Here is a 24,580-nt window from a genome sequence, read left to right as displayed (position 1 = left end):
TAGCAGGCTTACGATGATTGGTGATAGTATCGGGATCACCAGCTATCCAACTAGGCCAACTATCATGATGGCAATCAAGTACGATTTAAATGTCTTTGTTAACAAGATCCACAAAAATAAAGTATCCCATAATATATGTTTCCTTTTCTCTGAGGATTATAACTGCAAGTGTGCTTCCAAACTCTCACCCTTTATAATTAACTGAGCAACTGAAGCTGAAAACTAGAAGCGCAGGTGCGTTAATTCAGTAGTTTGGAAACTTTAAGTTTGTAAAATTCTAAAAGCTGTGAACAAGAAACATCTGTCAAAGCACAAACACACACTTCTTCACTGCAAGATACAGGACAAAACAGATTCCGGATTCAGATTGGTCAGAAGGATCATTAAGGATCCATGCGAATGAGGTTTATTAACAATTCCAAAAATTCAAAGCAAAGTTCAAAAAACAGGCAAGAATAAAAAAATAAATAAATGTTCACCCTGACACAATAATGCTGAAACACAGACAAGAGTTGGTGGCAGAGTAAAACATTCAGAGAAACACCAAGGCTCAGAACTTACACTGGGTAGTTGGCAAGACTTCGCAATGAGTGTTAGTGAACCAGTTTTTGAAATAACTCCAGGTGATATATATCCTATCTGAATTAACATGTTGGTAAAGATTCTGTTATATCCTGTAGGAAAAGAGGTTTCGTGGTTTTTGTTCGAGGAAGCACTCGCTCTCTTCTATCTAAACCAAAACAAAACCGAGTTTAAAACGCAGAACAGTAAAATACAGATGATGTTTAACACGACGTGTCAGAGAGGCTGAGAGTTTTAGGTAAGTTATAGAGTCCCAAGCACAGGTACAGCTACATACGCTATGGTCATGTGACCTACTAATGATCAAGCGACAACAAGCGCATATAACGCAATCAGATTATATTAAAACGAGGTGTGTGTGTAGTAAACACAGATATAATGATGAGAATGTGTACATCATGGAGACACACCCATCTCTGTGATTTATACAGAGATCGTTTATCCATTATTACATATATGTCATGAGAACTAATCCTGTCCAAATAGCGCTTATAACATGCTTAAGTAGGCTGATTAGAATTAGAAGAAATAACACTATATACAGTATGTTAAAGTATAGAGACACATATTTATCTTTAAAAGCCAGGCAGTGAAGGGTAAGCTGGCTGGTTGAGAGACATTTACAGTGTGTGTGTGTGTGTGTGTGTGTGTGTGTGTGTGTGTGTGTGCAGACACTCACAGCTGGAGAAGATGAGTGGGCAGGAGTGTTCATCCATGGGGAAGTTATGGAGCTGCAGCTGACACTCAGCGTTTATAGTCAGCCTGTCAGAAAACACAGACACCAGTAAGAAAAAATTAAAATACCGAAGGAGGAGTAGGAGTAAAAAAATGCAATAAAAAACAAATTTGTGAACAGATGTTCGTGTTCAATTAAATCGGCTTTAATCCCACGTTATAGCATTGCTAATTTATTACATAACGATCTGTTCTCTGAGGATTATAACTGCAAGTGTGCTTTTCCAAACTCTCACCCTTTATAATTAATTGAGCAACTGAAGCAGAAAACTAGAAGCGCAAGCGCATTAATTCTGTAGTTTGAAAAGTGCAAAACTTTGAGATTGTAAAATTCAAAATGCTGCGATCAAGAAAGGTCTCGGTGAAAGCTGTCGAAGCACAAACACACACTTCTTCACTGCAAAATACAGGATAAAATAGATTCTGGATTCAGAAGGTGTTGTGGGTCCATGTGCATGAGGTTTATTAACAATTCAAAAATTCAAAGCAAAGTTCAAAGTAAAAAAAAAAAATATATTAAAAATAATCCAAAATATAGACGAGAGTCAATGGCATAGTAAAACCGTTAAAGAAATAATAATAAAGCGTAAGTTCTGAGCTTTATTATTATTTCTTTAACTGTAGTTGGTAGTTGGCAAGGTAGTTGGCAAGACTTCGCAATGAGTGTTAGTGAACTACGTGCTTATGCTTTATTCCCTTGTACTTGGAAACCTGTAACAAGTTGATTTTCAGCAGAGTTACAAATGTAAACTTAAATAGCTGCAAAAACAACACAAAAGCTACATATCGAGTAGAAAATAACACAAAGTGAAATCTGTTTACTGTCGAATGTGCACAGCCATTTTGTTGTGATGTCAGGTGCGTTTCTGTCATAGCTGCTATAACATAAGTGAGAACAGGAACTAACTTGCTTTACGGTTGTTCCACATCATTACGTGTGGTAAGTTGGTAAGTTTCTGTGGTTCAAGAGGAAAAAACACTCGGAGTCCTAAACTGAGAAAAAAAGACTGGTATGATATGATAAGGAGAGGGTAAGAGTGAATTAACATTAAAGCTAAAATAATTTGATAATTCTTAGATGTCAAAGAGTTAAATACAGAGACAGTAAGAATTAGTGTGACTGTGATGTAATAGTCGTTCTTACTGCCTTGTTTACTGTGGCGTTGTGGTGGATCTTTATTATAAAATGGATTGTTGTAAACACAAACCTGTGACGCATCTCAGTCACAGAGTTCTGTATTAATGCGCCACGTTTTAAACCGATAAAACCGTTACACCACAGCCATTGTTCTGTCCACGAGAACGCCCTAATCTCTGCGTGTTAGGTTGCTTAGCAACCAGAGCTTTCTGTTAACAGGCTACATTACGTACCAGAAGAGTTCTAGTAAATATTATTAATAATAAATGTCATTTTAAAAAACTGAACACTGGTGGATTTGATCATATTGTTTTTTGGCGCAGTTTTATAAAAGTGATAAGTCGCCTGAGGGCACAGCCTCGAGTGGCTTAATGCTTTATTCTGCATGACCCCCGTTTTATTGGAGGTAGAAGAAGATGTATGCAGATTCTGACCTACTGTACTGGATAATAAAGCATAAAAAATATGACTCCATCACTGAAAAGGCACCAAAGTCGAGTCCCCCCCCACACCCCCACACAGACACACCCCCACCCCCACCCCCACACACAGACACACAGGTTGTATTAGTGAAAGTGTGTGTTTCATGTTTCACCACCCAGAGACATGCCTACCTCCTGCTTGAGTGCATGTTATTTATATCCACTCATTTTTACAGGATATAATTAAGAGAAATTGGTCGCAGTTATTGCTAAATGAACATGTCTACCTCAGAATGCTCTAGATTGCAAGTGTGGACGGTTGTGTCTGATCAGACCAGATTATTAAACAGCTCTGGGCCACTGATCAGAACCTAGAATACACATAGAAAGCCATTTCATTGTATTGAACTTATACATGTACAGAATAAAACACTGTATAACTCAGATAAGCACTCTTTACAACCGTGGTGAGCAGAAAAGCATCTCAACATGCTGAACCTTGAGGATGATGGGCTACAACGGCAGAAGACCACATCACGTTCCACTCCTGTCAAACATCAAGAAGAATCTGAGGGCACTGAAACCAGACAGTTGAACACTGGAGAAAGATCAGGAGACATTTTATCTAAATTTACACGCGATTTCTATTCCAGATGGGACTTTCAGACTGCTGTATAGCACTGACGTTGATATATTAATCGATTCGCATCGGCTCCACCCACTATTTTACATATTCATTAAAGCAATAAGACAAAACAGAAGTGTTATACTGTTCATGTGAAAGACTCAAATCCTCAGTAGATACTTGGACTTTTTTTTTTGCATTATACAAAAGGAAATTAACAATTTCCTGGCTTTCTGGTGAACATATCAGCTCTAAAGTGAGAGAAAATACCACGTGGATTTTCCTAATGAGGGCAGATGTGAGCTTAAATGCTCCCTGGCTCATCTCCATCATCCATAAATAAATATAAATAAATAAATGTTAACAATAAAAAAAGTCATAGAAGAGTTCTTTGTTCGCTATGGTTCTAAAGAGCTCCAGCATCCTCGCTGACTGTAGGTGATTAATATCGCTCCATCCAACACACAATGCACAGGCAGATCCCAGCTCTTATTATTACAGCGTCTAATCTGAAACGGGACGTGAGCTTCGATTGGACAGGAAGCCATCTTGCATAGACTTTCTGTCTCAGGGTTATGCGCAACACTGAACACGCTCTTGTTCCACTTTCACAAATACATGTCACAGTGTGCCAAGAGCTGGATCCTGATATGTGCGTGCTCACTGAACTCAGATCTGCCCTAGTTCTGAGAATCAGGACACCGAAACGCTCAGGGTTCCCTGTCCCTGTGGTTCTTCCACATCACAAACCCAAGGCATCGTCATTAACGACCGACGGTGTGGTTGGATATTTTCACAAAATGATAACCAAGTCAAAAAAATACCATGGTATTAATCGACCATTTTAAAAATACATGTCAATGGTGAAAATGAAAGAAAACAATGCATTACGAAATCACTGTACAAAAGTGTCTTTGCATGTCCTTGTACATGTAACAAAATGTCAGATAGTGGTGGAGACTATCTGATTTTATACCAGGCAAACAAAACTAACAATAAATCAAAGGCAGAACACGATTCATAAAACGAGCAAAACAAGAACTTAAGTGGAAACAGCATGAAGCACACAACAGACAACAGAAGCTTAGCAATCAAACAAAAATCTTCAATAGAAACACTAATCAAGGCGAAACACAAAACATGAGAAGGGCAATAGCGTGTGACATGGTCATGTGACATGGTCACGTGATCTGGCTGTAGTCTGTGAGGCTGATGGGAACCAGGAAGTGGGGTTCACGGCCACAACCGGGGCTGACTTGCCACAAAAAAACAAACAAAACAAAAAGAAACAAACATTTGGTGCAAAAAAAGACATTGGAATTATGTCTTAATTAAAAGTTGATAAGATGCTATGACTCACAGCAATGCAATGTTTTTACAGCAGTAGCAGATTACACACAGGCAGTGTTTTTTTTTTTTTTTTTAAATAAACTTCCCTGATTTTCTCCCTAATTTAGTCTTAGCCAATCCCCAGCCACCAGTCAGCTCTCTCCATCATACAGCAGCTACAGGCTATGATGTGCTTCCTCTGAGACACACAAAGCACCAAGCTCATCTTTTCAAACTGCTACTCATGCTGCGCCATGAGGTGGAGTAACACACTCTGAGCAAAGTGCTATCCGCCCCCTTCCGCATGCATGAACTCACAGACGCCCACGATTGGATACCAACGCTGTGATTGCTAGGGGAGAGAGAGAGTATACCTCGCTCTCTATGGCACTCGAACTCGCAAACCCTTTACTGTTGCACCACTCGGGAGCCAATGGTTTTTCAGTGCAGTTGCTAGGGCTGTCGTCAAGACTACCATTGTCAAGTAAAGACAATTCCAAGACTAGCCAAGATGGAGTCAAGACCGAGTCTTAAGGGGGAGGAGTCCAAGTCAAGCTAGAGATTGAAAAACCATCAAATCCTTTTTGAGGCCAAGGTTTTACTTCAACTAGTTGGCTTCAAATGTGTACCAGTGATTAGGCTTTCCTGAAGAAGGAATTACGTCTTGTCACGTTTTGTGCACGAAAGCATGAACATTATGTTTACAATTAATATTTGGAGAAATCACATTCCTCTTATACCACAGCTAACAATTACAAAACTGTATTTATTAAATAACACATTTTTTGTTCGTTTAATATTATGGAATGTCTATGAAACAAGATTTCACTTTCGTTACAGCAGCTCTCTCCTGCACCAGCCTTCCTTTTTTATCTCTCTTAAAGTTAATGAAAGAAAAACAAATGCAGCTTGTCATATTACTGAGAACTTGGAAAGTGTAATATAAGAAATTCTTAGACACTGAAAATGCAACAATAGTACCAAGGCACCTTGTGGTGCTGCTTTTGTGTGTTAGTGGAGAGATCAGCTATACCACAGGGGCTGTTGATTCCTTCTTTTGGATCCAAGCTGAGCTAAATCCTCATTCTGATGCTTTTTGGATGCTTAGGGAGGAAGCAGGGAAGTAATATTGTTTAACAAAAGCGTACATTTCTCGAAAAAGCCAGCGCCGAAACCTCCCGGCAGACGCAGCTGAAAATCGGCACGCATGACACGCCAGACAGCGTTAGTGGTTTTTGTTAAGACTGCGGCGTCAGAGCCGTGTGAAAACACAGACAATCACATTTCAAGCGGTGCTCTGCAGGTGCAGAATGTATTTCGGGAAGATTGCAGCTTGGTTAATTCGTCTCTCGCGGAGCCGGGCTCGCTGTGCCGAGGTCTATTCAGCGCAGGCGGTGTAGACGCTCTATTTGGATCAAGCAGAGATTTCTCCTGCTCCACATGAAGAATTTCTTTGGCGGGAAGACAAGCAGAGCTCTGGTTTAGAGGCGAACGCCGTGGGCGAGGCTGATCTGGGACAAAGCCTAGCTCGAGGCTCCCATATGGAGCTCTGTTGAATATCAATATTCAGATTTGTGCCAGTGATATTTGGTTTATTATGAAAGAGCACGGCGGGTGAAGGGGCCGATGAAATGTCACTCTCCATATTAATTGAAGTCATTTGCGCTTTGCGAAACTGGAGTAAACCGTGGTGGCATTTTGCAGGCTTGGACATTTTCGAGTTCTGGCAGAGCAGGCAGGCGTGTGTCCAGGTCTGAGCTTAGGAATGAGCATAATATCCGTTGTCGAGCTGATTATATTTATTCGTATGGCTTCTTCTTGTCTGGTAACACATACTTTGGAAAAGTAAACCAATTATCACCTTAAAGCATGACATAAAATATAAAGCTCTTTTTGAGGGGTGTATAAGAAGGACAGCCTTTAAATGTCACTTTAAATAGCACAGCGATGATGAGTTCTGGATTCTGATTGGTCAGAATCCAGGTGTTGATTAATTTACTATTAATCAACAGCAGCACTAATATGTTCTAATACTCTTGTTTCTATAGTAACAGGTCATTCACAGGGACTATCGCTGTGGTAAAAAAGGGGATAAAACACTTCGGGACATGCTCTAATAGGAAAATAATCAACTTCAGAGTGATAACAACAACTTCATCAAGCCATTCCGTCACTCGGGATTTTACTGTAACACCACCACACAGTGTTTTATTCCTTCCTTAGTCAGCTATTTTATTTACATTTTATTTCGAAATAATTTTGTTCCTCAACATTCTGGACCATTATGTAGTTTCTTTGCGTAATATTTCTTTTTCTTTTTTTTTTCTTTAGATATAGTTATGCCTGTAATCCTGTTGTCTCACGGCAATATGGCAATGTAGTTAGCGTTTAATCTTTTTCCTAAAATACCAGCAGCCATGTGGCTCAAACATTTATTCTATTTATTTTTAGGTCTCAGTCCAGAGGGAGAATTTGTGCTGGTAATCTGTGACAATACAGAATTTTTTTTTTCCCCCTAAATACCGATCTGCCCCACCCTTGTCTCTGTACATCCACTATATCAAACTCTTTGTTTACACTTGAGCAGAAGTCTGACACTGAATCTAATTCCCACTGCTTCATATTTCCCATTTTCTGACCGAACTGGGCTGTGGAGGATGATTCAGTGCCTTCGCCCTCAATATCACACACCCTGAGGTTCATACTGCCACAAAGCCTGAGTGTCTGAATCTGGACTAACAGCAAAAATGTTCCTGCTTTCATGATGGAGGGTTTTGTTGATCTTTCCTCCACAAATCATGAACCTTGGAGGCTTTAGTGGCTCTCACTCCAGCTGGAGCAACTCGAAGCCATCCAATACTAGACCACATGAGAGTACAGAGCTACAGAGTTTAAACGCACATCACTAACATTTGGCACAACACTGACAACACTGACATTCTGACATCTGGCTCAACACTGACGTCGCATACAAAACTGAAACCTGGCACAACACTGACATTACTGTTAGTACACTGACAACAGTCACGACACTGACATCACACAAAACTGACATCTGCCACAACACTGACATTACTGTTAGTACACTGACAACAGTCACGACACTGACATCACACAAAACTGACATCTGGCACAACACTGACATTACTGTTAGTACACTGACAACAGTCACAACACTGACATCACACAAAACTGACATCTGGCACAACACTGACATTACTGTTAGTACACTGACAACAGTCACGACACTGACATCACACAAAACTGACATCTGGCACAACACTGACATTACTGTTAGTACACTGACAACACTGACATTCTGACATCTGGCTCAACACTGACGTCGCATACAAAACTGACATCTGGCACAACACTGACATTAGCGACAACAGTGACATCAGCGACAACAGTGACATCACACAAATCTGAAATCTGCGACAACACTGACATTGGCGACAACACTGACATTGGCGACAACACTGACATCACACAAATCTGAAATCTGTCACAACACTGACATCATACAAATCTAATATTTGTCACCACACTGACATTAGTGACAACACTGACATCTGTCACAACACTGACATCATACCAATCTGAAATCTGGCACAACACTGACATCTGGCACAACACTGACATCAAACCCCCACACTACCATCAATCAGTGTTAGTACACTGACAACAGTCACAGCACTGACGTCACACAAAACTGACATCTCTCACAACACTGACAGCACAGACAACACTGACCATTCTAACACCGTCATCACTGACCACATCACTGACAACAGTGACACCTCAGTTCCACAACACTGACACACAGTATGTCAACACTGACGTCTGTGATAATACTGTCACAAGACCGATATCACTGAAAACACTGACATCTGCCACATGTGATAGTGACTAACATGTATTTACGTTATTATTATTATTATTAGTAGTAGTATTAGTATTAGTATAATAGAATTTCAACATTACTCTTGATAATTCCTTTGGATTAACTGAAAGGATTTTAAAATTCATGCCATCCCTAAACCTTTTCATTTCAAAGCAACCAGTGCGGCAGGATAAAGACTCACATACCTGAGGGTATAAAGTATTTTCCCATCATTCCATATCCTGAGTAGCTGATTGGGTGTCGTAATCCAATGCGAGTCTGCGTTCTTGGAGTTTCTGAAGATTGTGTCCGGGAGCCAAATCAGTCCCACCATATTACTGTTCAAAGTTAATATTTTCATGGTGCTGTTGTATCTGAGTCGACTGTCTGTCCACGTCTGAGCAAAGATGATATCGATCTGATACTCCTGGAACACACACACACACACACACACACACACACAGACGCACAGTCAGTGTTCAATAGGAAAGATGGATGGTTAATTCTAGACCACATTTTATACACCAGCGCTGTTGAATTCTGGATTGTGATTGGTCAGAAGGCGTGGATTAATGTTCTGTAACAGTAGTGCAAGTCTTATTAACTTCAAGAAAGAAGAAAAAGAGTGCACTCTGACTCCTGAATGACTCCTGAGTGACTCCTGAATGACTCCTAAATGACTCCTAAATGACTCCTGAATGACTCCTGAATGACTCCTGAATGAACGAATGAATGAATCCTGAGCCGTGACAGTATAAACACTCAGCTTTCGCTCTGTTTCTCTCTCCAGTCCTCTTTGTTTATTGCACAGTGTTTGCAGCAGGTCTGATGATGCACTTATGAAATGTGATGTTAGGAAAAAACAGGCCCGGGGCTTTTCATGTCAGGTCTCTGAGGATTACTGACTCTAAATAATGCATGTGGCTCGAGACCTGGCCTTCAGCTTTACAGCTGACCTGCAGGCCACTTTTCATTTCACTCCAAAGACTGATAAGTTTAATCAGATAGGAGAAGAAAATAAACTGAAAACAAGGTTTACTGGAAGCTCGGCGTCTATTTAATAAATGTCCAGCACTTAAAAATGTGCCTTGAGCTTTTAGGTTCTCGGTTTTCAGCGTCATTTTGAAGCTTGAAAAAAAAAAAAACAATCTGATTCCAAGAAATAGCCTGATGAAATGGTGTATCCAGGGCCATTTAAGAAGCGAACAATAAACGCAGTATTTCTTGTCAGAAATATGATGAAGTTATATAACAATTTACATAATAAAATACAGAGTTTAATAAATGATAATGACTTACATTGTAAAATTCTGTTAATGTCAATGTTAATAGTGATAGATGACAATTTTGTGACAGATATCAGTGTGTATTATTATTATTATATTATATTATATTATTATATAAGCTTATTAAAGTATTTGAAGTATAAAGGTTTAGCGCAGTGCTAATGACACGCTATAAAGCACACTGACTTATAGATAAATTAATTAAAGGTAGAAGGTAAGCTGGCTTTAGGTGGATTTGACTGATTATAATAATATTATTAATTATTAATGATGTGATGGTGGATGCCACTGTCTGACTGTACAGGTAAAATAAAATTTAATTATTAATTTTATTCAGGAAAAATCTCAATCCTGCGCAAACAAACAAACAAACAAACAAATAAATATCCTAGAACAACAAAAGATGTTCGTATAAAAAATCCATTTATGTTCCAACAAGTGAAGGAAAATACTTGTAAAAAATACTTATAGCAAAAATAACCTAAAAAACCACGTAAGACGCACGTAAAAACTTTTTTTTCTAAAAATGTTAGTGCAGCATAGCAATCACTGACACCTGAAAGTGAGAGAACATAGAGAAAGTTATGATTTTGTTAAAAAAAAAAAATTAACACTAATTGAATAAGTGTTAATTTCACCTTACACTGGCTTAAAAATTCAATTCCAGTATAGAGGACACCCAATTACTAGCAGCTAATGAGGAATCTCCTCTTGCTATAGCTTTTATTAAGCCATTTAGTCACATGACTTAAAGTCATTAGAGATGGAGATAGTTACTGCATGCAAAAAACTAACACATAAAAAAAATGCAGTGACTTTTCTTTTCAAACATGACTGTAAACTAATCAGAGAGGCGAGATCAAAATATACATATTCTGAGTTTCAGGGGGTAAAAACAGCTTCTTCGGACCGATGTGAGGTGAAAGAACTAATGGCCTCATTATTCTTCTCTTTCTTTGAAGTGCGCCTAAATCTCTCCGTCCATTTCATCCCATTTCACTAAAATCTCCCATACGCCTTCACGAAGATGTGACATAAGACTTCTTAAGACTCCTTTTAACTCACCGACCATGAGCTGGATTAATGGAACAGAGGCATCTGTACCATCGTTATGTTCTAATAATAGGACAAATTTATTGTACAGTTCTGCGCAAAAGTCTTAGGCACATGCAAAGAAATGCTGTAGAGCAAAGATGCCTTCGAGAAAGTAATAAAATTAAATGTTTCTACATAAAAAAAATACTAAACAGTATTTTTTAAACAATAATAAATGAAACAAAGGCAGTATTTAATGTGACGATCCTTCGCTTTAAATAAATAAAGCAGTATCTGAGGTGCAGTGTGTGCAGTTTTCTAAGGAAATGAGCTGGAAGTGTTACTGAGCATCTTGCAGAAGCAGCCACAGTTCTTCTGGAGACTTTGACTGTCGACTCGCTTCTTATTTCTGCAGCGAAACCCAGCAGCCTTCATTATGTTTTTATCTGAAAAGTGTCTCTTATGGAATCTGCTGCTTTCTTTACTGACATACAAACATTTTTCTGGAACATTTTAATTTTGTGCTGGAAAGCTAATGTCTGGAATCGAAAACGTTTTTGTACTGAATCAATAATGAAGAAGTCAGAAAATAAACATCTATAACAAAGTTTGTACTAAAAAAAAATAGGGTGCCAAAACTTTTGCACAGAACTGTATGACCTTCTCAGAGATGAGTCTCTTTGTAAAATAGCCAATATCTTTGCTGGTGCAAAAGTTAAAAAAAGTGCTAAAGAGTAACTATTTAACGCTAGCAGGTATATCTCATGCACGGTGGTGATTAATGGCGGGTGTCACACATCTGCCCTGCTTTCTAACACCTCTGACAGTCGTTTGACCTTTCCGGATCTTTCCACCTCATTTCAATACCGCTCTCATTTAGCAGGACCACCGCCGAGCCATAGATGTGACCTTTTATGCTGAAATCCAAAGGGAGATCATGAAAAACAGAACATCACCTCAGGCCCAGCCAGCATGTCGGAGAGGAAAACATGTGCAATGACATCATTATCATTAGCCGGACTATTACATCTGGAAAAAATAACACAATAAAGGCCAGATGGTGATGATGTGTGGTTAAAGGGGAAACTATAGGATGTGTAATAAAAGGAAAGGTCAATGCACAAAACTGCCTCGTTCTGTTAGCACAGTAAATGAGAATAAAGCTCTGTTCATAGTGCTGAGTCAATACTGAAATTACGCACATCTGTATTCAGACCAGGGTGTGGAAAGAAGAAAACTAAGCCACAAACGATTTAAATCAGGCTTGTGCGATACGATTTAATCGTCTCTACGTGATATTACGCTGCAACCAGATCCAGTGACAATTTAATATGAAATAAAATCCATCAGGGGGAGATCCACTTAGCTAACATTAGCCACCTATATATTTAACATCAATTAGCTGTAATTATTCAGGATTCCATCAAAAGATTTCAGTCCAAGTTGGTTAAAAATGATCTACAGTGAAATGTCAGATCTGACTAATTAATTACAAATAATATTTTTTTTCCCATCCTGCAACAGTTAGCGATCAGATGCGTTCAAACAGTTTGAGCAGCGTTTTTGTCACTTCACACTTTTCAAAGTTGCTAGGATGAAAATTGAGGATGAAGTACGGCGTGCACAGTGAGCAGAAGCAGTAACAGTCATATTTGGCTGTGATTTAATCCTTCACTTTTTGTGTAATTCTGCTACTTGTTATTGTTTTAGTCCTGATTATGTCATGCTTCATGCTGTAGACAAGATTTTAGCACCAATTTCATATGCTGAAGCAAACGAGTAAGGCTAGATTTTCAAAAATCTGTACACTTCAATAATTCAGTACTTCAGTACTTTGTATACTTCAATATTCTCTAAACTTCAGTACTCTGTACACTTCAATATTCTGTAAACTTCAGTACTCTGTACACTTCAGTATTCTGTAAACTTCAGTACTCTGTACACTTCAGTATTCTGTAAACTTCAGTACTCTGTACACTTCAGTACTCTGTAAACTTCAGTATTCTGTAAACTTCAGTATTCTGTACACTTCAGTATTCTGTAAACTTCAGTATTCTGTACACTTCAGTACTCTGTAAACTTCAGTACTCTGTACACCTCAGTACTCTGTACACTTCAGTACTCTGTAAACTTCAGTACTCTGTACACTTCAGTACTCTGTACACTTCAGTATTCTGTACACTTCAGTACTCTGTAAACTTCAGTATTCTATACACTTCAGTATTCTGTAAACTTCAGTACTCTGTACACTTCAGTATTCTGTAAACTTCAGTACTCTGTACACTTCAGTATTCTGTAAACTTCAGTATTCTGTACACTTCAGTACTCTGTACACTTCAGTATTCTGTACACTTCAGTATTCTGTAAACTTCAGTATATTGTAGACTTCAGTATTCTGTAGAGTTCAGTATTCTGTAAACGTCAGTATTCTGTAGAGTTCAGTATTCTGTAAACTTCAGTACACTATACACTTCAGTATTCTGTAAACTTCAGTACTCTGTACACTGAGCCTGTAATCTCCAGTATTCGGCATACGTCAGTATACCATACACTTCACCTCTCAAACAAAAAATCTATTTTGTATGTATGGAAAGTGTAAATGCAGACTCTACGATATACAGAACCGTTTCAGTTGTAGTGGGAACTTTACAGATATTCCACTGATTCAGGTAAGAATAATGTTTGTGTAGGAAGGCTATCTGTGTCGTCTTATCCAAAACAACACTCTAGACCCAAATGAGAATCAAAGAGTGCACTGAGTTCAGATATTTTATTTCTTTTCGAATAAAGAAAGATGGGAAATCAAGAGGACACGACAGAAAAGAAGGATGTTCATGCATTTTTGATGAAATTTTCCTGAGATCTGGCAACCCTGCCTGAGTGACAAAGATTCCTTGCTGGAGATGGACGTGAGTAAGATGCTGGCTTCCTGCTCCGACCAAGAGTCTCCTTCAAAATAAACCTCAGGATTCCACTTCACTCAGCCTCGTGCTGCTTTCGACATAATGAAGCCCATTTTTTTCATGCAATTACATTCTGATTATGCCACCTGACTCATATAGCTGTCTATATAATTGCAAGCATATTGACGTTTTCATGCTGGCGCTGATTTAATCAAAACGGTTAACACGAGTCGCGAGAATCACAAGGCATCGAGAGGCATCGTATTTCTTTATTTCCGTGGCAATTTAAATCCCTAAATGGTCTATAATGGTCATGATGTGCTTATAAGAGTCACTGGTCCAATTAGAGGAGATAAGGAACGAAGCAGACTTTGTATTTTCACATCATTTCGAAGACAAATTGAACGATTTAGCGACCACTTCCTGTCTAATTCCTGCACAGCTAATAAATACTATTAAATTTCAGCAGGATCATTTTTGAATCACAGAGCACTGGGAGGACGATAAGTCGCTACAGCGCTACGCAGTGTCATGGTCTGTTCAGCTCAAGTTCCCATCGCTCTACGAAATGACCTGCATACAGATGAGCGATTCCCTGAGCAGGGATCCGAGGAATCTCCGCCTGACAGAGACATCACACCATTCGGAGTAACGAGACGGCCCCTCCATGCCGTGCAGTGCCGTGCTGGGCTTCGATTTGTATGGAGATAGAGATTCTTCCAGCTCCTTCTCTTCCCTTAGCTCTAATTAAATTCTACATGCCATTTATCATTTTCAGGGAGAACAGCGACCGAAGCTCGGATGAATCGGGAATAGGGCAGGCGCCGAGAGCATTAGGCTCTTATTTAGGCGATGGGGACGTCATGCTACGTCTCTGGTGGCTGATTTGCATACGAGAAAACAAAAGTCTCAACATTATTGTGCTAAACGCTGAGTGTAAAGAACCCATAAATCTGACTACAGCCGAGTTTCCATCCACTTTCTGAACATTATGTAAGAATTACAACAAGAATACCTAAAAAAAAAAAAAAAAAAAAAAAAGTTCGCAAACTTTTCTGCCAGCAGCTCGTTCCCATTAAGTTAGAAATAAACACTCTTTTACTGCTTTGTGACAATGTCTATCGTTTATAGCTCTATACAAATAAAACGGGATTGACTTTATCAGTCCACCTGTCTGGGTTTACTGTGCAAACAGTCGGAATATTTTTCCTCACCATGTGTGCAAACATGCTGGCGTGTTATTTCAGTCGTCTCAGTGCTCATGTCAGCACATACACATCGCTTTAACAAGGACATAAATGTTTAAGGAGTAAAAACTGAAGGATAATGAAACACCTACACATCCACACTGAAAAAGTCAACACAAAGTAACACACAACAGGATGTGCGTTTACAGGAAGACAATCCACACCAGTGTGGTGAGGACATGAAGTTGATTATTTTCCTACTGCAGCACATCCTGGTGTGTGTTATTCCTCTTATACCACAGTGATTCGCCAAAGATTTCAATATATTTCATTTATTAATGAACGAATTAATAATGATTATTATCCATTTATTAAACAGTCGTTCTCTCACCACACTCTCTTTTCATGTTACTGAGAAACCACAAAGCGTAAACTCCTCTCTCGTGAAGATTTCGGAAAACTTAAAGTTACAGCTTTGACTGGTACAAAGCGCTGACACTGGAGACTCCTTCCATAACAGAAAACGTCACCACATCAGCGATTGCGTGCGTTTTTAAATCCGTTCAAGTCCCTGTGAAGGAGCTGTTACTCCTTGAGACATGTTTGTCCCTGAGAACAGTCCAGGTAAAAAGATTGAATCAGTGAGCAGGGAAAGGGTTCGACCTCCAGGTGTGTGCTATTGCTCTCAGGAGGAAAACCAGCCTTATTTATATCCTAACGAAACAGCAAAGAAGCCAAGTGAGACCACTAAACCAACCGAAACAAACAAAAAACCCCACAAACATTGACTCTGCAAAAGATACAGCAAACTGCTCCCATGGCAACCAATACGGAGTCCCAGTGAAGGTGCTGCAAGCTAATATGCTTCCTATGCTCATATTCCTGCTCTGCTACACAAACATTTAATACGCTTATAAACACCACTACTGCTGTATGGTTAGACTCGCTACGAAGGCTTATGAACACATTCATAAATAGAGAATAAAACACTTGGAGTGGTGCTGTTCTAGTAAAATAATCATTACATACAGGAAGTGCTTTATCCTGGTTGGATCCGGGGTCTATCGTGGGAACACCGGGTGTGAGTCGGGAATGTACCCTGCACACACACACACACACACACACACACACATTCCCACCCTTTCACAGCTAATACACCTCCTGGCACACTTTTGGAAGGTGGGAAGAACTCGGATGAAACCCACACGAACATGTTATTAATTAATTAATGTACGTGTTAAAATTTTCATCCATAAACACAGCAATAACAAAGTGCTTAGTGCTTTACAGGTGTATTATAACATGTTACACCAGAGCACTGTTGAGTTCTGGGCTCTGATTGGTCAGAATGTGTTGATTAGTTTTCTATAACAGCAGCTCTGACAGTAGCGCAGGTTTATATTAATGCGCTTGTTCTAATACGTTATCGTTTCCATAGCAACAGCTCATTCATAGGGATGTGTACGGTGGACGCTCTGCTTTAGAAACGGATTTAAAAGATGTCGATATGTTAAAGTTTTCTTAAAGTAAGGAGGTGTTTATGTGACATGTATGGAAGGAGTCTCCAGTGTCAGCGCTTTGTAACAGTCAGAGGTAAAGCTGTGACTTTGTGTTTTGCGACAGATAGACTGAGATACTGAGACGGCGTAACAGTACAGTGGGAATTCCCTGCAGAGAGAAACTTCCTCGTTCACGCACTTTCGAATGACGAAGAAAAAGTGCTTACTCTGCACTCCTCCATCTCATCTTTTCCTCCCACTCTTCAGCTCCTCTCGCTCTGTTATCTCTCCGTTTATCTCTTGCTGTCTCTCACCCACGCACCACACGTCCTACTTAGTGCCTCCCTCGTGTTTCCGTGCCGATGCCTGACTTCAGCCTCGTCTCTCCATCTCACGCTCTCGTCTGCTGAAGTTGGATGGCTGTTAAAGGACGAGTTGTGAGTGTCAGCGGTTCTTCTCCTTCGCTACACTAGCAGAACACTTCGCGAAGTGGGTCACTAAACGCTGCCAGTTTGTGATCACACTTTCATCCAGTTTTATCCCTCAGCTCCAGAGAGAGAGAGAGAGAGAGAGAGAGAGATGGGAAATCGGGTCCTGAAAGCCTCAAGGCATCCTGACCTGTCTCGAGGCATTTTCTTCCCCTCTGACTGGCGACTCAGCCCGAACTCAACCCTGAAATAACCCCAATCCCCAGTGTCTTTTAAAATTATTACAAGATCTCGATAAAATCTCGAGCGAATTCTATACCAGATTGCGTGATAACGTGTGTTCTTCATGTCCTGGCAGAACTTTCTCTTCGGTTGCGGAGACACGAAATTGATTAACTGACTCTGATCATGTGAGAAGGTCACATTATGCGTTCGAAGATCTCAACTCATGACCAAAGAATTATTTTACGACGTATGATTTTTGTCTACGAATGTCGCACGGTGTTAAGCGAGCGTTAGAGGACGACAAACACGACTCCGACGCCCCGCTTTACTTTATTCAGATACTAGATTAGAGCTTAGATTAGAGTTTACTGTCATTCTGGCCATATACAAGCATAGAGTTTAATGAAATCCTGATAAAGTTCCTGTTCTCACATCTTTCCCTCATCAGCTTTTTTTCTCTCTCTTAAAGACAAAAAACCCTCACAGCTTGTCATGTTACGGAGAAACTGCAAAACGTAAACTCCTCTGTCCTGAAGATGTCAGAAAACGTAAAGTTACAGCTTTACCTCTGACTGTTACAAAGCGCTGACACTGGAGACTCCTTCCATACATGTTAAATAAACATCTCCTTACAAAAAAACTTCACCATATCAAAGACGACACACATTTAAATCTGTTGATAAAGCAGAGTGTCCTCTGTTCATGTCCCTGTGAATGAGCTGTTACTATAGAAACGATAACGAGAGCATTAATATAAACCTGCACTACTGTCAGAGCTGCTCTTATAGAGGATTAATCAACACCTGACGACCAATCAGAATCCAGAACGTGGAGCAGTGCTGTGGTAAATCATGAACTTGCGGTCGCTTTGTCTCTCTGTTTGTAGCGAGCTCTAATCCACTCCGCACTCATAATGTGCGTTATGTAACACAAACAGAAGGTTATTGCGCTTTTGCCCTTTTATATCGCTAAAAATATCTTTTATTTATAAGAAGGCAGAAACTACGACAGACCTGAGGCCATGTATTTTTCATGCGGCTCTCCTTCCTCTGTGCCCTTTTAGAGCTCTCAGGAATAAACTCCCGCGGTGAGGAGTGTTAGGTGTCGCCCGTGCTCGCACCGCTCCCAGACCGCACTCTGTGTCAGGAAATTAGAGCAGGATGCAGGAATTATGAGAAAACTCGACACGGTTAATTAGAAGTGGAATTGGGAGCATGTGAGGTTAAACTGATGACTGAGCACGCATAAAAGAGATGCGAGGAAAAAACACAATGTTTCTCTCACTTTACAACCTAGAATATTATCCTTTATTTCCCCGGCTGCTCCGAGAAAAGAAAAATAAAACAAACGGAATAAGGAATAAAGAAATAAAGAAAAAAAATCTTCTGTTTTTCTTCATTCACAAATTTGAACTTTAAAAGGAAACGAAGACAAAAGAAGGAGCAAAAGTAAGAAAGTGCAAAAAAGAAAGAGTGAGGAAGGAAGGAAGGAAGGAAGGAAAAAAGTAAAGAAAAAACAAGAAAAAAGTAAAGAAAAAGCAACAGTCAGAAAAAGAAAGAAAGAAAGAAAGAAAGAAAGAAAGAGAACGAATGTAGGAAGGAAGAAAGGAAAAAAGTAAAGAAAAAAAGAAAACAGTAAAGAAAAAAGCAACAGACAGAAAAAGAAAGAAAGAAAGAAAGGGAAAGGAAGGAAAAAAGAATGTAGGAAGTAAGGAAGGAAGAAAGGAAGGAAATGTAAAGGAAAACAAACAAAAGAAAAGAAAGAAATAAGAAGATTAAGTCACAAATTTGAACTTTATTAAAAGCACAAAAAAGAAAGCATCAAGAAGGGAAAGAAAGAAGGAAGAGATGAAGGAGAAAAAGTAGAGGAAAAAAATCAAAAGAAAAAGAAAGAAAGAAAAAAAGAAAGGGAGGAAGGAGAAATGAAAGGTAGAAGTAAATAAAGAAAGATTTTTTAATCATTTGTAAAACAGCAACAGCTGAGCTGTGAGTAAAATGTTTGCTTGTTTGTTTGTTTGTTTGTTTGTTTGTTCGTTTTCCCAGAAGCAGAGTTTAGGGATTTGTCAGCGACTCGAGGACGTTTTCTCCACAGCTGTATTCAGCGCTTTGTTACTAAACGCTGTTTGGCAGGAAGTTGTTTATTTCCTTTTCCTCAGCTCCTTGCTGACTCAGACCTCCGAGTTCTCGCTGGTAATAAACCAAAGTTTCCCGTCGTTTTTCTGCCTCTGCTGACTCAGCGCGCTGCCGGAGACGGGGCGGAGCTCGGCGGAGACGCTCCTTCTCTTCCTGTCTTCCTTCTCTCCGGTGTGTGACCCCTGAGCTGCTGGAGGGTTTATTTACAGCAGTGTGTGAGTGTGTTCATGATTAATGAGCTGGTGTGGAATAAAGAACCCGGGTTCTGTAAGCGAGACACAGTGGCTTCCCTCCACTCCTTCAGCTCTGACCTACTTTCTCCTTTTAGAATCAAAACTAATGACTTCCCCAAACTCCGCCAGCGCACTTCTGCACTCATTTCCTGACACATTCGAACAAACTGGAAACTTGCTTTCCTACATGAACAAGTGCTTTTCGAGAACCTTTTAGCTCCGCCCACCTTTGCTAATTTACATAATATGCAAAACTACAAATTTGGTGTCAAACTACTCAGCAGAGTAAATCTCAATACCTATCAAAAAAATCGTGATATTTGTAAACAATATGGCCGCCACTTGTCAATCAATACTAATGGGCGGAGTCTTATTTACTCATTATTCATTACTTATTACTTATTTACTTATTAACAGTCGTAACTCGTAAGTCACAACTTGTGAGTGCTTGCATGAATTCGCATGAAACTTGAAAGGCATACGTAATACCAGATTCGGAGGTCACTTACAAAGGGGGCGGAGCCAAACTCAGATTACTGTTTCATAGGAACTGTAATTCCGGTCAAGCTGATATTTGTTAAGGTGCATCTCTGTGCTAATCTGTAAGTAGATTTATGATGATGACCTAATTCATTAAAAAAAAAAAAAACATGGCTACCATCAGCCAATCAGCTTTCAGCATGCATTTGACGCTTTGAGTTAACACTGAGCTAACGTCATGAAACTTGAGTAGTAGTTTCAGGCAGTGACCCACGAGTAACTGATGCAATTGCACTCTAATTGACCACTTGGGGGCGCTATTCATATTTCTGCACACAAAAACAAGCACATTCCTTGAAAAATAAGGTGCAGAAAGAAATTTCTTTTTTAGCTTGAAACTTTCTATTGCTGAAATTTCAGAAAATTGCTTTTTGGACCATTTAGCCACACTCACTCAAATTCACATAATATGAGAAACCTACTTTTTCGAACGCGTCCTAGGATTTTTGGCCAATAGTGTAATCTGTAAGTGGATATTTCATCACAAATAACACTGACGGCTTTTACAGTTTATGAATATCAGGACAAAGCTGAAATATAAACCTGTTTTTTTCCCACTCTGCTTAAACCTTCTGCTTGTAGTTAGAATAATCAGCAGTAATATCAGAGATCTGTATCCTGTAAACGCCCTGAGAAGAGCATTTTCACAGATTTTTATCACTGCATATTGTATAGAAACATCTAAACAACACATTTAACACATCACGAGGCCTTTCAGAAGCAGATTCACAACAGAGGAAGCTGAAAAGCTGAGATATCGGATAACAGCAGTATGCTATGTAGTGTTATCAATCTCTTGGATTTAGGGATTACTTCATTTCCATATCTAAAAACTCTTGTTTCTTTCTGTTTTTTGGAGTCTAAACATGATTTGAAATGAGGTGAAATCTCAGTGTCTCAGTGAGATCTGTCCCGCTCTACCCTGCGTACATGTACAATACCATAATAACCAACGTGGATCTGACAGCTAATACAGTGAACAAATCAAATTACATTCATTTTTGGCCTGCTGTTTGAACAAACCCTTAATACACAGCTCTTATCCCTGACGTCCACTCTCCCAGAATCAACACTGTGATGTGATGTGAGAGATGATCAGATCTCTAAAAGCATGAATCAGACGTTAGCAGTGGAATTATACATTCTGCCCTGACCAGCCTTTTCAGCAAATGAACAAATCGGGACCTAAAATAGACTGAACAATGTGCACTCTAATAATTAAGTGACTTTAAGCCCATGCATGCTTCTGTGCTCGGCATAAAACCCTGAACTTTTCCTCCATCAGAGTCTCACCATTTAACCAACAGGTCTTCAGAGACGTCCTAGCGGAGAGAAACACATCATAAAGGTTCTAGTGGAGGCGAGATTTAAAATCTGTATGAACAAATTCAGGAGCCATCAAACAATATCTCCAGAAGTTCGAATAAAATCACACTGAACTCAAAAATATTATGTTGTAATGTAAATGTTTTGATTATGGCCATAATATTGAAGAGAGAGGTCACACAAAAAAAGCTAAACGGAGTTGACCTGTGTGCAATTAAAGCGTAACATCATCTCAGTATAAATATATGTGCTCATGGAAGAACCCAGAGTTTGTTACAGAACATTTCTAAACAAACAGCATCTTAAAGACCGAAGAGTGATCGAAACAAGTCCGGGACAAAGTTCTGGGAAACATCTTGCAGAGCGACATGAAATTCACTATATAAAACAGAAGGAATACGGCATAACCCTGACTCGATTTGCAGAAAACCCAACACTGCTCATCACCCCGGGAACACCATTCCCACTGTGAAGCATGGGGGTGGTAGCATTACGTCTTATCTATCGGGGAACAAACTTTTGCTTTCGCCTGTAAAACATTTTTCATTCTGAGTGAATAAGACTTCTATGACCACTTGTTTTTTTCATTGTTGAGAAAACGATACATCAACTTTTATATCCATCACTTACTGCTAAAGTGATAACCTTGAAATGTCCAGTGCTAAATAAAGCAACCTATTATCAATTCGTTTACTCAGCCCCAATTTACTAAGATTCTAAATAATGCACGCTAACCAGCATGTGCAATGGACTAAAAAGGAAGAAAGAAAGTAATGTTATTGCATTTATTTAAAGAATAATCGGTGAAATTATGAGTTTTTTTGCATCTGCTATTAGCTCATGATCTTGAGCCACGTTCTGTTCAGTTCTCTAAGAGTCTCAGAAGTGAAGCCGAAAGTAAAACTTGCCACATGTGCACAAATACATGTTCAGTACAACTCCAAACAAGATGAAGTAATAAATTAACGAGGTATAATCTTCATAAACCTTCTCATGATCAAAATATTATCAGCTGCAAATTTAGTACCTGCCCTTCAGCTGGATTACTTTACACATACAATATCTGTTCTCTGTGATATATAACTATTGGCATTGACTCCGCCCGTTATTTTATATATTTAGATTAAAAACAGCTCAAATTGCGCGTGTATTAACGCAAACACACAAAACGGATGTGTTATTTTGCTCGTATGAAAAACACAAATCCTCAGAAGAACCTGCTATTATATCAGCATCCACGTTTTTGCTGGTGTTTTTGCGTTTTTATCTTTAATAAATCAGGACCATCACGTGAACCTCACTGCTTCTCCGTGTGGAACGTTAGCGCTGGTCATGAGGAAGCGCATATTAATCAGGTAAAGGAGGTATTTGATAGCGTTTGCTGGACTGTACAGCCACTGTGCTGTTAATATGTGTATAATGATCACTTTGCTGCTCGTAATGCGTATATAATAAGTTCTTAATTTAGCGTATCATGTTCTAAATCCTCAGAATTAGCCCCAGGAGCTTTTCAGGTTGAGTTAAAGTCCGCGTCCCGGCTCGTCCAGACAGAAAAAGAAATTGCTTCTGTGCTTGTAGTTACGTCGACGTGATCGATGATCGCCCTGCAACAGGTCCAATCTATTTTACAGTAATATCTTCACACGCTGCTCTGATCCAGCATGAAGATTTTCAGCACGCTGACCTGATGTGAGGGAAAAGAGAGAAAAACAACCCTGTGTTTAATACCTCGTCAGCAGCAGAGCGCTAAACGCCGAGCAGTTTGTGATGTACTCACGCACACACACACACACACACACGTTTAGTGTTTAATCACGCTGTTTGTCTTCTGTGTTTCAGAGCTTTCGGAGGTTTCAGGCTAATAAAAGGTACAGGTTGTACTTCTTAAAAGTGTAATAATCTAGATCTGTAATAATTATATTTTTAAGAATAAGGTCAGTTTGGGGAGAAGTGGAGAGGGTTGCCAGGTTTCGTCAAAATTCCCAACTGAAACTCGCCCAAAAAGACAAGCAAAAATGTTCAGGTACAAGGAAAGGTAGACGCAATTTCCTTCCTTCTTCTCAGTCTTCGATCACCTGCTCACAGAACTCAAAAAACAAAACACCCAGATCTACTAAATTTACTAAAAATGTTCGTTATACAGTACAGTGGGTAAAAAAAAAAAAAAATTTAATTAATTTTTCATCATTGCTTTGCTCCAGTAGCGCCACCTAAACACTGAGATTATTATTATTACTATTATTATTATTATTATTATTATTATTATTATTATTATTATTATTATTATGTGTTGTGCATTCATTTTATTTTTAATTTGTAATGTATTTATTTTGAATTTTTTTTTAATTTAATTCATGCATTATTTTGTATTATGTAAATAATTAAACTTCTATATGACTTTCTTTCTTTCTTTCTTTCCTTCTGTATGACTTTTCTTTCTTTCTTTCTTTTCTTTAATTACTATTTAATTTAATTTAATTTAATTTTATTAGCTCTTTCAGGCAAATATATCCCTTTATTTATTTATTTATTTATTTTCTGTGTGTATTGGCAGCAGATATCACATATCTTTTATTTATTATTGTTCCTTTTTTTTCTCTTTTTTGTATGTTTATCTTCAATAATGTTTATTTTATTTATTTATTCATTCATTATTTTTGCATTATGTAAATCGTAACCTGTTAAACATTAACAATTAGCCTTAACATTAACGTTAGCACTAGCGTCACGTGACCTACAGCGTCTGATCTGCAGATTAAAGGGTTAACGATGAGTCCATCAGCAGGAATTATGTGTAATTGTTGTCCACTTTCTCTGAGCCTCTGCTGCTGTGACCTTCACAGTGCTTTCACGAAGTTCAGGACTTTAAAAAAATAATAATAAAGTCCAGTGAAAGCTTTAGGCCATGACCCGGGCATTCGTGGTGCACCGAGCCCTGAGCGTGCTGACGTTCTGCAGACGTGTCCCTCTGAGGTGCTGACGTTCTGCAGACGTGTCCCTCTGAGGTGCTGACGTTCTGCAGACGTGTCCCTCTGAGGTGCTGACGTTCTGCAGACGTGGCCCTCAGAGCTG

The 24,580-nt window shown here is 39.1% G+C and overlaps 1 protein-coding gene across 1 annotated transcript in view; it reads right to left on the bottom strand.

Moving 5' to 3' along the window:
- Positions 1-24,580, bottom strand: part of LOC113545932 (gamma-aminobutyric acid type A receptor subunit gamma3) — a 106,487-nt gene that overhangs the window by 33,507 nt on the left and 48,400 nt on the right. The window contains exons 4-5 of the mRNA XM_034310640.2: positions 8,921-9,141; positions 1,262-1,344 (exon numbers count right to left, since the gene is read on the bottom strand). Of these exons, the coding sequence (XP_034166531.1) occupies positions 1,262-1,344; positions 8,921-9,141 (304 nt within the window). The remainder of the gene's footprint in view (positions 1-1,261; positions 1,345-8,920; positions 9,142-24,580) is intronic.

The sequence above is a fragment of the Pangasianodon hypophthalmus genome, chromosome 2 (genome assembly GCF_027358585.1).
Source record: "Pangasianodon hypophthalmus isolate fPanHyp1 chromosome 2, fPanHyp1.pri, whole genome shotgun sequence".
NCBI classification, from domain to species: domain Eukaryota; kingdom Metazoa; phylum Chordata; class Actinopteri; order Siluriformes; family Pangasiidae; genus Pangasianodon; species Pangasianodon hypophthalmus.
This window is presented reverse-complemented; position numbering and strand designations above follow the sequence as displayed.